This window comes from Dicentrarchus labrax, unplaced genomic scaffold, assembly GCF_905237075.1.
Source record: "Dicentrarchus labrax unplaced genomic scaffold, dlabrax2021, whole genome shotgun sequence".
NCBI classification, from domain to species: Eukaryota; Metazoa; Chordata; class Actinopteri; family Moronidae; genus Dicentrarchus; species Dicentrarchus labrax.
In genome coordinates, this window is record NW_026136714.1 from 17,732,695 (window position 1) to 17,748,382 (window position 15,688).

General features: G+C 38.3%; 1 protein-coding gene across 2 annotated transcripts; it reads right to left on the reverse strand.

Annotated features, from left to right (window-relative positions):
• Window positions 1-901: 901 nt before the first annotated feature.
• prodhb (proline dehydrogenase (oxidase) 1b) lies at window positions 902-12,158 on the reverse strand. Of its 2 annotated transcripts, XM_051422903.1 has the most exons (14): window positions 11,700-12,156; window positions 10,578-10,786; window positions 8,190-8,224; window positions 7,953-8,102; window positions 7,691-7,755; window positions 7,477-7,593; window positions 7,224-7,297; window positions 6,660-6,741; window positions 6,226-6,318; window positions 5,592-5,738; window positions 4,387-4,562; window positions 3,477-3,575; window positions 3,251-3,339; window positions 902-2,175 (listed from the first exon to the last, which is right to left on the reverse strand). In XM_051422903.1, exons 1-14 carry the CDS (start codon window positions 12,063-12,065, stop codon window positions 1,985-1,987), a joined length of 1,893 nt encoding a protein of 630 aa, XP_051278863.1. In that variant the 5' UTR covers window positions 12,066-12,156; the 3' UTR covers window positions 902-1,984. The 2 variants fall into 2 exon arrangements, with proteins under 2 accessions (XP_051278863.1, XP_051278862.1); XM_051422902.1 differs by having other exon boundaries at window positions 7,953-8,224; window positions 11,700-12,158.
• Window positions 12,159-15,688: the final 3,530 nt, after the last annotated feature.

The following is a 15,688-nucleotide window of genomic DNA, read 5'->3' on the forward strand; positions in this document are numbered from 1 at the left end:
GAAAAACAAAATCTTTTTCAGATTTCTAAACCTAAAAAAAACACTGTTCAGTATGTTCTCAAATCAGGGCCTGTCACGGCATCTGTTGCTGTGCTTTGAAAAGCACCGGAACGCTGTGTGGTCCCACTGAAACCACAAAGCCAAGGGCACAGCCAAACAAACAATCCAAGATGTCAGACCATGTGGAAGCAAAGGCCGAGGAGCCCAAAGAAATCGTTCGTTACGTATGCCATCCTTCACGTCTTACATAACACAAAGTCAACATTCATTACGTAAAGTAAATTAGCCCCGGCTGACTCTATTACATGCCTGTGTGCTTTAATGTAGGGAGAAGTGTCCCATAGAACATGCTGAGCCAATGCTGGTTTTGACTGACTTGGAACTTTTGTAGAATTTTTCACACTATATATTGTGTCCTCTAAATCATCTTTGCAGCTGAAGCTAACCAGGAAAACTCCAGCGGCCTGTGAGAAGGATTTTGTTGGCAAATGTATACCCAAAGGCACATCTTACATCAAACGTATGCTTGATTCTTAATTAAACCAATAGAATACAGCAGCAGTGACAGCTCTGTGGTGCTTTGCCTCAGTAAAACTTAACAGCCACTAAAGTTTCTTCTGAGTAATGATTAATGCATCCAATTTCTGTGATCTGTATTGAGCGTAGCATCATGGGTAATTAAATGATGGTCTACAGAGCACTGACTTCTCTCATAAAATGACAAGGCCATAATTATCATGAAGCTTGGTTACCCTCTGACTCAAATACTAATTGTGTATCAATAACCGAGCGGAGGATGTCACAGAATTAAAGCCCCAAACAATCCAAGCTGTACAAAATAGCTCACAGCTACAACACTGCAGTCAATAACATCCGGTCCTTCTTTTAACAAAAAGTTGACTTTTGATATTCAAACAATGCATATTTATTCATTGAGCAATTTCACAGGTCCATAAAGTGAGACATGTAAAACCAACAGACGGCATTACCTGATTCAAACATATTTACATTGTCAGAGGTAAAAACTGCACAGTGTTGAACCATCAAAACGCAATAAGACCAAAACCAACCCTCTAAGTTATTATTTCCTTGCATATTATCTTGTCATGAAAAAAAAAACAACAAAAAAACCCACAACCCGCCAGTCTTGCAGGCGTCTGTATTAAAAGGAGATTCACTCACTGAATACCGAACGCCGTATGTTCTCTTGTAACACCTCAGTGACCAAGAATATAGCATCCTCCAGTAAATACAATAACAAAAGCATTGCGCACTCTTAGAAGAGGGATGTGCTGGATGGAAACCGTTTATACTTTCTCACTGATTCATAAACAGGCATCATTTTCAAACCAGCAATACAACTTCAAACAAAGTACAGAGAATCCTCCTTGGGGTACTGTGTGGCTGTCCAAGAGTCAAAAAAACATAATATAGGAGGAGAATATTGATGTTTCCTTTACTACCATTTAAATCAAGCCTGTTATTTTTATTATTGTTATCCCTCTCCAAGATAAATAGGGTGATAAAAACAGACGCCCGCCACGGTCTCGTTGACATTTTAGGGAGTCCTTTTGGAGCAGTAAAGATGCCCACTTGATGGATACCAGAGCTCTATAGACAACGGGAAGACAAAATGAAGGATACTTATGGATGCAGAGGCGGATAAGGAAAAGAAATAGAGAGAACATGGGCAGTGCAGAGAAGAAAGGATGAGGGGGTGAAGGTGGGTAACATCAGTGAAGAACAGAATGAAGAAAAACAATAGTGGGAAGACAGAAAAAGAGAGTGACATGCCGAAACAGTCCATCAGCAAGAAAACTCCAGGACAGGATAGAACAGGTGATGTACAACCAGGGAGAGCTGTGCTGAGGGAGAGACAGAACAGACAGCCACAGCAGCAGCCGTCAACCAGGGAAGATGAAAAAAAGTGGGAAAAAAAAACTTGACACGTTGACACACTCCTTTTGTTTCTTCTTCTGTGTTTTCAGTACGCTGGTCTGTAGAGAAGCTCCCCAGAGGCAACTCTGCGTTTCAGCTCCTGCCACAGCAGCTCCCTCTCCTTTTGGGCACCCTTCATGAAGCCTCGGTTCTCCTGGGCCCTCCGAGACAGGTAGGGCATCACCTCATTCACCGGCCCGTAGGGGACATACTTATAGACGGGAAATCCGGCCTGGCCTGGGGTTGAAGATGATTTGATGGGAGAAAACAAAAGAAAAAGGGGGGCTTTGTAGCATGATATGGATGAAGATGATAAATCTAAATGCATTAGAATATTTCATAAACGTTTTTCATGAAGAGACTGTTAAAATCTGATTTTTGATTGACTACTTGGAATTTCAGGAGCACATTGTTTTAACAGGTTTTTTCTAAACTCCAGAGAACACATCACAACTGAACTTCATCTCAACTGGCTTCCTTCGCTGAATGATTGCTACAATCCTTCTAATCAGTCAGGTTTCCTGCATTTGCACAGACACCCTCATTTTTCTGCATTTGAATCAGAGGAGCTGCTGTTATCTGCCAGTCAGGCTCACAAACTGTGACTGTTTTCGCTGGGGCTTTCTCTTCAAATCCAAGGAAATGAATGTGCTTTTAACTAATGCACAAGCACTGGCAAAAACATCAGAACATGATACGATAAAACAAAAAAAAAGTCATGAAACGATTTTCCTAAGCCTCAGCATACCTGAAAACAAAATTGCAAAAACTGAACATGGCACCTTTTATTAAGAAAAAAGATGGATTAAGTGACAGACAAATAATAAAGATCTCAACTCTAATGTGCTTTATTTCACAAAACAACTTCAAAGATTCAACGACGGCCAAGAAACACTTGTCGGTTTACATCAATACTGGTCAAGGCCGTTTCAACTTGAGCCTCACATTGACAGACAACTGCCTGCCGCCACAGTGTCTGTCTTTGACTGACAAACAAAGTGGTGAGAGCCAGCAGCAGCAGCACTTTGTTAAGACAGCTTGTCAATACCGAGGTGTCTCAGTTCATATGTCCTGTTATAGGCAGCAGACTGACTTCTACATGTGCATCTGATGCACTCCAAGTGGTCTGTGAGGTATGTATCTGAAAGGCCTTTAAGAGACACAGGTGACAGTTAAAGGGGAGCGCAGCACATACAGATCAGATCAGATCCGGCAGAGGCTGAACTTAACCTGTCAGATCATCCTCACGTGGGGGAGCAAACATCGGTGGCTTCTTATTGAGCTAGAGCATGTGTGTGCGTGTTTTTCTCACCCAGTGGAAAGCTGATCTGATCACACATGCCCAGTAGTTGACCGAAGTACACCTTGTTCTCTGTGGGTAAGAGACCCAGCTCATTCATTCTGAAAGACAGAGAGAGAGAGAGAGAGAGAGAGAGAGAGAGAGAGAGAGAGAGAGAGATAGACTTAATAACTTAGTTGACATATATGTGTGTATATATATATATATGTATATATATATCTAAAAGTTGAAACCGTACCTCTTCAAGGTGTGTTTCACTGTGTCCTCATTATGGGAAGCCACCATCACATTGGCATTCCTGTTGAGTGCAATCTCATCCAGCACATAGTCCAGACACCTTACACAAACGCACAGGAAGGCAAATTAACTATTAAACTGTTCACTGTATACTATTAAAATATAATATGCAATATAGTGTATGCATATTGTGGCTTACATTGCATCATAGCCCATCCAAACAAATCTTTCTCATTAGCATGTAAGATTTATCATGTGTTGCAGGACAGTCTTTACACAGCTTAATGGAAAAATGTCCCAAATCACTGAACATATTTACCACAAATCTGAACCAATCCATTCAGGAAGGACCTCTGCCTTCTGCTCTCCTGCTAGTGTAGCTGTGTTAATATGCATGTACTTAACTCACCACCACACCAACTCATGCTGTGCTGTAGCCCATCAGCCAAACTTTTTGTCTGTCCTAAGTTTATGTTTACCTCAAAATCTAATTGAATACTTGAGGGTGGTCTTTCCTCTTTTTGTGAAAAACATATTGATCTCCACAGGGTGATTTCTTTGATTGTTAAAATTGTTACAACACAGCACCCCTGGAGCTTCTGGAGTTTGCACAACTCAACAGGGTGGAAGCTTGCTGACATTAGATGTTGCACCCAGAAACTCCAATTGAAGAATCTAATAATTAAATCCCTGTGCTGTCCATTGCAGCAGGTTTGTGCCTAGAAGGTGGCCAGTTTAAATCTGGGACCCACATGGTAAAATCAGAGTGGCACAAGTTCTTTCCTGGGTAATCTTTGAACATGACATTTATCTTTAAACTAGCATAAGGATATAGTAAAAGCAGCTTCAGAAGAAACTTAGCTTGGCTAAAAGAGTCGTCAGTTAATAAACAAAACAAACAAGCCTCTTGCCTGTGGTACATCCAATTGGTAGTCTCATAATCAGGGTTAATAGGGTCCTCATAACCATTCTCTTTGGCCCTCTCTCGCTCCTGATACATGTAGGCCCCACGCACCAGCTTGGCAGCGAAATGCCAACCCTCACGTCGAGACAATTCTACATCCATAGTTACACTGTCATAGGCTTCCTGCAGAGCAAAAAAAGACGATCATTCACACTTTAGCAAAGACTAAGCATAATCAAGTCCTTCAAGTTTAAATACAAAAATGTTGAATATTGAGCTCAGCACATTTCCCATTTTTACCAACTACTAACTAGTCAACAATTACAGAACCAAATGATGTGTTACTGCACAATACACTGACACTTACATCATGTATCAGCCTATTTATTCTACCTGTCAAAGACTAGGCCACCTATCATAACCAACGACAAAAATAAGTATTAAATAAAAATTATATAAAAATTAAATGAGAACTTGCGTTACGTTAAATGGTAACGTCAGCAGCAAAGCAGTGGTGTATTATTACAGACAGTAACTACATGAGACAAGTGGGACCCACAATGACCTATATATTTTATATATATTTATATTTTATCCGACATATAGTATTTGTTATCTTTATTCTACAGTACTGCATGTATTAGCTGACAATATGGTAAGCCAATGTACTTTTGAGAGAATAATAATAAGGTTGAAAAAAGGATGTTAATCGCATGAATGACACTCTACTGTGACTTAAACAGCTTCTCATTTGAAATGGTGTATTTAAAAAAAAATAAATAAATAAAGCATCAAACTTCCCTCTAACATTATCCTCTGCTTCATGACGCTGTTATATCCTCAACTCAGCTGACTCATAGTAATCTCTTTACATGTTGACATCTGGAGTAACAAGCTTTGTCGTAGTGTGTTCTTCATCACAGGAATAGACCTTTTTCACAGCAGCCATTTCGACATGAAATAGTAGGGTAAACAAAAGTATAACTAATGATTCTAATTAAGGTTGTCTTTCCAGTGAGTCAACATTTACAATAGTAGCCCCCCTGACTGAAAATGAACTAGTATCATTGGTAACACCTGTGTTTACCCTACTATTTCATGTCAAAATGGCTGCTGTGAAAAAGGTCTATTATAACTGTTGTGTCTGCATGCACATAATTTATACTTTTGATCTGGCATCTCTGGTATTTTTCATGAATTGTGGATTCTGACCTTTAGGTAGCATTGGTAGGTGTTGAAGATGACAGGTTTTTCTTTGTTGTAGGTCCTCTGCATCTCTAATGTCAGTCTGCTGATAGCTGGCTGGAGGTAGGTTTGCTCTGCATCTACCATCAAGCGAACGCCATTCTCCATGGCATGCTGGAATAAAAAACAAAATAAAATGTATATAGTATAATATCGCCTAAGAGTATTTATTATGCATTAGTTTAACTAAAAATGAATTGAATTGTATACCTTAGATTTGTTTTTGTTCTTGTGTTACAGTTGTTGCAGTGGCAATGACAATGTATAATACAGATTTCACACAAAAGGTAGTACCACTTCTGTATTGACCTGAAAATTATCTATTCATATTAGTAAGTGTATGTATTCTGTTCAAATGATCATGATAACCAAGAAAGCACAGCTTGCTATGAATCATCACTCCACTGCTGTGGCATGTTAACTAATAAACATGGATAACTCAGACAACAGACATATTTAACCAATAAACATGCTGCAGTCGTGATAAAGATGCCACTCTTGGTTCAACTATAAGTGCTTGTGCCTTGCAAATTAACAACAAATTGTTACTGTGTGTTTATTTGTGTACAGTGATCAGCCCTTGTAGTAAATGCGCATTTACCTTGACTAAGACGTCCATGCGCTGTAAAATCCTCTTCATTTGGTTCTCTTCCTCTATAGTGAACATCTCCAGCAGAGGCTCCAGCTCACCTAGCTGGGCAAACAACCCAGGAGAGTGCACACTATGAGATGCTAATGAACCCAACATCACACAGCATGATACCTATTAGTGCTTCTCACTTTACCCACCCTTCAGCTGTCTTTAGTCCAAGGTCAAGAGATAACTTGCCTAAACACTTAATATTTACAAGGGCTTCTTGACAGCAAGGAATCAATCATGTAATTTAAAACATTTACTTTTAAATTACATCAGCTAGTAGCAACTAAATTATTGTCTCCTTTGAGTCTGGTTCTTGAATTATATTTAAAGAAATTCTTTAAACTGCATTTATTTACAGTACATTCCTCTCTCTTTCAGTGTTTCATGCTACTGACCTCTACATTTGGGATGACCAGCAGGTCCGATATATTTGTTCTATGATCTATCAGGCTGTTCCAGTCGAGCATGTCAATGGTTCTGTCATAGAAAGGTAAAGTACTTCAAGATTAACTTTAATACAATTGTAATAAAATAGTTTCTCGCTTTTTATGAGATTTATGTATGAGGTGTGTTTCTAATTCCTGTGTTGTTTTTGTATATTATGCCTCAAAATGAATTATACTCATACATTTCAGCAGTAAATGTTAGCAAATCCAATAACTTATTACTTTAAAAAACACATATATTGTACAATACTGAGCATGTGCTATAAAGTGAACTATGAAGATGCTCTATGATAAATGTGTTTTGTTATGCATGTTGGGGGAATAGTGGTGATTGTTCTGTGATGCATTGCAGTCCACCAGAACACAATTTGTTCTTTTTGTCCTGCATTTTATAATTGAATGAAGTTTCCTCTAAATTGCTTGGAATATAATGAAATATTTTCAATTTGTGCAACACTGACATTGTTTCACATATATTTCTTGTCTATTTTGTTCATATGTGTTCATGCTTACCCTGAAGATTCCTCTTTCCTCCCACTAAACCAGTCATAGAAGTCTCCTTTTGCACCCAGTTTGGTCAGGAATTCCTAAATGAACATGAAGATCTAAAGTACTAAAAGGCACATAGTCAAGCAACAGCCTCATATTGTGTATGGAACAAGAATGTGAAATTGATCTATAACATTGGATGTAGCATATGGTAGAGATTACCCATGTACCACTATAATTAAAGTTCACCAGGAGAACAGATGAGGAAAAACTCCACCTGCATTTGTTTCAGCTCCAGCCTCTGCTCTAAGGCCTCCATGCCATCTTTTCCCTGCTGTGATGCCAGGAAGGAGAAGAATCGCTGCCATTTCACCAGGACTTCTGAGAACTGAAGCTTAAAAAAAAGAAAGATGTCACTCCACCACACCCCTTTCACGATAGTATTAGCTAAACTAGTGCATTGACTTTTTAATCACAGTCTTGGTGCCTACCAGAAACTGAGGTCGTCCAAGAGCAGTCATTTTGACGGCAGAGAAACCGTCCATTGAACTCCCACCTAGAGGTCAAACATACTTATTTTCAAAATAAATCAAATGCATGTTTAAAGACTGCATCTAAGAAATTTTGTGGATAACAGAACCAGACCACCTGTCAATTGGTTGAGGGGTTACAACATTAACACAACATTCCAAAACAGCCATATTGTGAAGTTGTATTACTGATATACAGTAGTTAAAACTTTTGTAACCTTACCAGATGCTTTGATGCATTTGATGAAGGTCTCCATATGCTGGTCACATTTGGCCTCATCGGCGTAGAAATAAGTGCGGGCTCCAGTCACTCCTTCACGATGATCACCGAACTGTTTGTGCGCTTTATATTTTTTCTCTCTGTGGTCCCCGCCTGGGGGGGAAAACAAATTTGCATGCCTATTACTTCTAATTACATCATATACTGTGTCCACAAATGAGAACAAACGAGGCAGCTTACCTATGCTCTCTTTCTCTGCAGTGGATACACATGAGCTGAATTAGGAGAAATAGAAAAGGATAAGAAGAGTTCATTTGGGCAACGTTAAAAATGTTTTTTTTTAAAAAGTTGAATTTAGGAACTTGTATTCTTTCTGTGAACATTTTGGCCTTGTGGCAATAGCATGCCAGAGGCTGACATTGTGTTTAGTGACCCTATATAAGCTGAACTGTCCTGCTGTCATCTTGCTGACCCTCCAGAGAGGGCAGTTGTAGCATCACATCACACTTGACCTATTTGCCCCCTCATCACAGGGGACTGGGGAGCTCATGTAACCAAACAGATGACTAAACACTAAGCATGGTACACATCAGAGATGTCAATAGGATTCGAAGCCAGGAAAATAAAGGGAGTTGTCTTCTTTTAACATTAACGTTATTTTTATTGCAGGAGTCTGAATTAAATTGCAATGGAATCCCTTTGACACTGACTGATTTATTTAGTGCCTTGGGCCCCTTAATTAATATTTCAAACTAGTAGGGTGGAAACAGTTTGTCAGTTAATTCATTCAAGTCAAACAACAGAAAATTTTTATAATCGAACCATGTCTCAAGTAAAAATGCTTTTCAATATGTGAGGATTTGCTGCTTTTCTGTTTTGCATTATTATAAACTAAACATTTTTGGACATTGATTGGATAAAACACGTTACTACTAAGACGTCACCTTCACAATGACTAATTTTTCACTTGCTTCTGGCATATTTTAGACTAAATGATTAATCAATTAAGTGTAAAAGTAATAGCCATATTGATCTATTATGACTACAAACAAATCTCAGACTTCTAGCAGCATTGAATAGCTGGGATAAATAACACTGGTTCCAGTTTTTACTACACAATGATTTAAATTCTGTTTCAAACATTTTCTGTGTTAAACTGCCAAAAATGTGAATTGTGTTAGAAGCACTGATTATTGGTAATCTTTTTCATAAAAAGGGACCTTTTAATGGAACTTGACTACTGACACAATTTATTGGTTATTGGCAGCTGTGTTTAAATAATGTCAGTAACAGCCTTCCACATCCTTAAGTAAATCTTAACTGTAAAATCAGGTGTATATATTTTGAGTTAAAATGACCTACGTGACTACAGCTTGAAATTGTAAGTATCATGCTCTCAACATCAAGCCAGGACTTGCCTCTCTGTTCCTTATATCTTCTTTCTGTTGCAAGGAACTGACTAATGTTGTTGTTGCTATCTTAACAGATCACTGGAGCTCCTGTCAAACCCTGCTGTCTGAGATCAAGCTGGCTTAATGTGCCTTGTCCTACTGCTTTACGGTTTGAAGGTGTATGTTCACCAAACAAAAGCTTTCTAGGCTAAGGTTTGATACCGCTTTGATGTTTCCAAGCAGGCATCCCCAAGACAAAGTATATCAAAGCTGTGCAGAGATATCTTGTTACTAGTGACACAGTATAAAAAAACTGAGTAAGTACAAGAAGGGTCGAAAAAGTCATAGCAAAGGGCTTGCATACCTCACCTTACAGAATGTGATAACACAATGACACAATTATAGAGGGCAATCTGTCTGACAAAAGATGACATTGCAGTCAGCTGTCACTTTATGTCAACAGACTTAAACACCAGATACTTAAATATACTGCCTAACAGCCCTGTTTATTCACTGTGCCTGACCTTCAAAAGCCTAGAGATATTGTTTGAGTTTACCAAAGGTCAGTATTATGCTTAGTAAATCTGACAAGGGAATTTGTCTTTTTCACTTCAATGACATAGGCATCAAATAACACTTTAGCGATTTACTGATTCGACTATGAAGCAATTCCTCAAAGAGGCAGAAAAGTACAAATTTTATTTTGGACTATGAGATGTCCTAATTACTCACAATGCATGAATGCACAGATCTACAACTTAAGTGGCATTGCGGCTGCCGCTGCCTAGATGGACTGCTTGCATAAGGTTTGTACTGTCATCCAGTTTACATCAGCTAATAGCTCAGATAGCCACTGCCTTGTGCTACTCATGTGACAGGATTCCTAACGAGTGAGAAATTCTCTCCAGCCTGCCCATCCAGAATGAGGGGCCATGACTGAGCTAACAAATCATGTTGTGAGAGAGTGTTTACTTCCTGGTTGGGAGGCATATTAAAATAAACCTATTTTTGGCATCAAACAATGGGGAAAATACTCTGTAATGTACCCTGTCTATATGTCAGTTTACATTATTAAATTAAAACAGCACAAGATCTGTGCATTTATGTGACCATTTTTGATCTTGTGATTTTATGTTTTTACACCAATAGTTCGGCTAACTTTAAAAAAAAATCTTGAAAACATCTTTTTTGTATGTGATATCTACTGAAATGTATGAAAATATTGCAGCTTTCATACTCCATCTCTTTCTGCTCCGCCTCCTTCTGGGTGATGTCTTCCTCCACACTGTAGTCCAAGACAGAGCCAACGCCAAAGGCCTGATTCTTCTGGATCAGCGGCCTGATGGCCATGTGGTCCTCACCAGCTACAAACTGGCCATAAAATGTCATCTTCATGAACTGATTGAAGCCTTTTTGGCCCATGATCTTCTTACCTAGATCCATTATCTGAGCAGAAAAGGAGAAGACATTATAAACCTTTGATTTTTGACAGGTATATTATGTCCCTATAATTTAAAAACAAGGCTGTGTCTAGGCATGTTTCTGAAGGCAACAGGTCAGTTGGTCTTCCATAAGCAAAAAAATTCAAATGTTCTTACCCTCGAGCTATAAACAACACATGGCATGTAAGGCTAAAACAGGGACAGAGAGCAGCTACACTGAAAATCAGTCATACAAGATTAGATTACTACTTCACATTTGGTGTAGCTATACTTGCTCTCACAACCACAACCACAGCCAAGCTTTCCATAGATTCCACTGATTAGATTAGGACTGATAGGCAGAGTCCATTAAAGCACTGTACCGCCATGCATCGCAACATGGGCTGAAAGAAATACCCTTTTATGAATGAATAATTGTCGCCAATCCATTTACGTCCTGCTTATCACCAGATGAACATTAACATTATAACTTGATCTGACATCTAACTGAGGTTAGGTAACATGGCCTGCAGAGAGGTTCACTTGCAGGCTTGGAAAAACAGGTTGTAATTTGAGAGGTGGGTGTTACACATAAGACAGAGGCTCATGCCGTCAGCCAGCAATAAATATAGAGTTATCTGTGTGTATTAATACGGAGTTTGCCATTTAAATGTGCCTATCTTAATATACTGCTTGTTAGTCAGTGATAATAACACATTTTTTGGCGTCTGGTCAAGTGTAAAACCTATTTTTGTTTCTATGGCGACGGTCCTTCTACCCGCGTATGCAATAGGAAAAAAAATGTCATATAAGCGTTAACAATTATACCACCCTTTAATATACTGTCAACATAAAGTCGTCTGAACAAGTAAAATCCCATTAACAAACAGACTCCATGCTTAAAGGCCGGGCTTCACGGTAAGACAGCACCTCATTACCTCTTTATTCTTATCAACCAGGAAGTCATAGGAGCAGAGTTTAAAAACCACCAAACTTCTGAGCAGCTCTAATGAGTCTTTACTCTTATAAGCCTCCCGTGTCTGGTCAAAGTCTACGGAGATCTCATTAGCAGTAGCAGTGGTGGTGCCTCCTCTCCCTCCTCCGCTCCCCGGCTGTCCGGGACACTCCGACCGTGCCGAGTCATGTCGAGCGCCGCCACGGCTGCTGACATCGTCCTGCGGCTCCGTCTGGGTCACCGAGGTGGAGGTGACGGTGGACCGGAGTCTTCGGCTGGAGCATACGCGTTTAAAGGCAATGTCCGCCCCTGCCCGTGTCAGGGCAGGCACGGTTTTTACATGAAACATCAGCCTTGGAGGAGGTGGATGTCAGCGGAGCGGTTAAACGCAGGTCATTAGTTGGCGCTAGCTGAGCACGCTACAGTGTAAACAGTGTGATGTTAATGTAACATCAACATCACTGGATTGGCGCAGCTGTGACGCGAGAGTTTCCTACTGGTGCACATCCAGGTGTACTGTAAGACCTGACAGTAAAATTCATCGTTGAAGAAGAACAGTTTGTCGGTGTCATTTTTGTGTGGCAGCATTTTTTAAGCAAGCCTGCAGGCCAATTTTACCAATGTACAGTGTATGAAAGCTAAAGGTACTATAAGTAAATAAATCAAGAACATGTACTCAAGTACAAATGTAACGTAAGCACACATTTTTGTGTTGAGCTGTAGTTAACATTACTTTGATTCAGTTTGCTATGATGGAATGTAACTAAGTACATTTAATGAAGTACTACACATTTGAGGTACTTTAAGTGAGTATTTCCTTCTTATTCCTCTTTTTTCCTTACTTCTACTCCTCTCCAATTCAGAGGAATACTTTTTTACATCTGGCTTTAGTTGCTGGTTACTTTACACACAAACTACTCAATTGATTCATGGAGAATATAATCAACAGAGGAATTCATAATGAGTTATTAGTTGTAAGAGTTAAAATACAATAAGTAATAATTATAATATACGGTATATACATATATTAATAATAAACAGTCACAGAGGATATTCTTTCTGGATGGAGTACTTTTTACATTTAATTTTTTGTAATTATACTTACATACCTTTTAGTATCATTTTGAAGGAAGGAGTTTTACTTGTAACTTGTGTTTTTTTTCAGTACTTACAACTATCTGAATACTTTACTTAACCTTAACTGTAACGGTATAGTAGCTGTACCTCAGTGAGGATAGATGGATGGATAGATAGATAGATAGATAGATAGATAGATAGATAGATAGATAGATAGATAGATAGATAGATAGATCACAAAAACAAATGGAATAAGACATAATTAAATAATACTATATACTAAAATAACATAACTATGAGTTAGAGTCTGGTCAGAATATGCACTGTATGTGCCCAGTAATAACCCACTGTACATTAGTACAGACATTCTCTACAGGTAAACCAATAATATATAAGGAATAGTTTACTTTAAAATGGGACATTTTTTATGCTGAGTACTCTTGTGAAGTACATTTTGCTGATTAGATTATGTAACCTACTTTTACTTGAGTTACATAATATAACAAAGTAGGTTTGTTCTTTTACTTGTAATTGTGGCATTGCTACTTTTACTTAAAGGACCTAAATTAATTCCTGATTGTTTTCAGTCATTTCAGAAACCTTTCTGACATGGAGACCTTGCCACTTTGAGATTGGCTGAAACAATATTCATGTAAGTCAGTCACATAATTTGCTCTCACTTGGTGGTGACACAAGCAACCAATGACACTTTTTAACATAATCTCCAAGACAAACAATCTCATGCTTGCAACGTAGGACTCGCAATTCAGCCCTGGAACATTTTTGACATGCACAACAAAGCACTTTAATTTTGACCATCTGAATTACACTCACAACATCACAAAGCATTATTTATCATAAATTATAGTTGTCTAATGTTAAACCGTATATAAAAGACCTGTCAAACAAATTAGGGTCATAGCAATTTTCTGTTTTGTATTTTGGCAGTGGGTTTTGTTGACATATGGATCACAGGTTATGCCAGTAGAATTAAATTACAAACATGGCATAACATTTTATAGAAGGGTAATGAATGACTTTATTTCAGACAGGAACCTCTTCAAAGCCCAGGGCTGGAATGAGATGTGCTCCAGTGAGACCCCAGGCACATAGTATTGTGTAGCTATTAGTAGAAAAAAGGCATCTGATGTAATGAATGAAAAACATGATATTTCTCTTGGCTCCATCCTACAGCTTTCAATGGTTAAGAGGCCTTGTTCTTGCATTTATTTAATGCAGGAGGTGCCAAATGCTAAAATTACTCTGTGTTAACAGATGGGGGAGCCATTGTCTAACATGTAGTTATTACACTGTTCCCCCCCCCCCACACACACACACACAAAGGTACACACACTCTTCCCAGCCATCAATTAAAAGCTGCCGTATGTTAGTGTTTACTGTTCTTCAAATCATATATATAAATTATATATATAGCCTACATTCTGTATGACTATGGCAGATGTTTGAAATACGCAACTAGTGATAATTCTGACAATAGTGGTCATTTTCAAGACACGATGGAGCTGTTTTTTCATACTAATTGTCTATAATAAGTTGTTTTCTTTATTTCAAATTATTTAAAATGAGGCTGTTTCATAACCTAGGCCATTAAAACAGACCCTGTTGCACACAGGCCTATGTAAATTTGGTGGCTCACGCATGGCGCATGGAGCCAAAGATAGAGTAAGGAATCAGGAATGTATGGAAAGCCAGGCAGTTCAAATATACATGACTTTTGCGGTTGACAACGCAACCAACGCATTGTCAACGCATTGATATTTCACATGCGTTAACAACACGTTGAAAATGCTTTTAGGACGTGGGTTGCCTACAACTACATAAACATTCTCTGTATGTTCTTTGTCTTTTTCTTCATTTGTTGTGTATCCTGTACATATTAAGATTCAATCATTTATTGTCACATCAACAACAGTTGATTGGTATTTGATTTCCTAAAGTTTCGAAAATGTATGGTCATTGGGGTTTCTGAACATTTTCAAGAACAGGAGAGCTCGCTATCCAATCACCAAATAATGCAATTCTTACAGAAATCTGCAATGGTTAATGGCTGATTATCTGTTATGGTAAAAGTTGAAATCCAATCAATATCATCATAAATAAATAAATGTTATTCCAATATTATACTATCTGTGCAACAGAGTATGACAATAGCAATGCACAATATAACAGTCAGGTAAGTACAGTAGGGAAAACGTTAGCTGAAGAAAACGCTGGGACTGTAATTAAAAAAGTATTTAGAATTGAATTGAATGTTTAATATTTCAACATATTGAAAGTATTTGTTAGACTATAGCTTGTATCTTAAATTTTTGCACTAAGCACCTAGCTAAAATCTAGACATTCAACCTGCCTGTCATTATTTACCCATTTCATCTTAATAAAGAGTATAGTCAAGTATGCGCCCTGATGGTTATAGCTCTAAATTAAATTAAAATGCTGAATTGATTAATGGTTTTTAAGCTATGTATTAACGAATAGGTTTGTTTACCCATAAAAGGCATTAGTACGGAGCCCCTAAAGGGTATGGAGCCCCTATATAGTGCGCACTAGATCCCGTGTTGTGGCGAATCAACACATGGCTAATTTTAATATTCAAATGAGTATTAAACTAATTTGTCTGTAACTAACAAATAAATGTAAATTAATCTGTAACCTTTTTTGTTACAGTCCGCATTTAAATGCCCTGTCCTGCAGCCGGACCTTCATTTGTCCTCCTTTTGAGAAAATAACAAAAACGGTCCGCCTTTTGACACATTACCTTGTTAGCTTAACACTTATTGGCTTAAAATGTGTGTGTGTGGTGAACTATCAACACATGGCAAATTTTAATATTCAATGAGCCATGTGTTGATTCGCCACAACACGCGATCCTCT

Excerpts from the sequence above, each read along its gene's own strand:
- prodhb (XM_051422902.1), bottom strand. The coding sequence starts at position 12,065 with ATGTTTCATGTAAAAACCGTGCCTGCCCTGACACGGGCAGGGGCGGAC. Across the intron at positions 8,225-10,577 it reads GCGGAGCAGAAAGAGATGGA|CTCATGTGTATCCACTGCAG; the intron begins GTATGAAAGCTG and ends CTCCTAATTCAG. Across the intron at positions 3,340-3,476 it reads GTGAAACACACCTTGAAGAG|AATGAATGAGCTGGGTCTCT; the intron begins GTACGGTTTCAA and ends TCTGTCTTTCAG.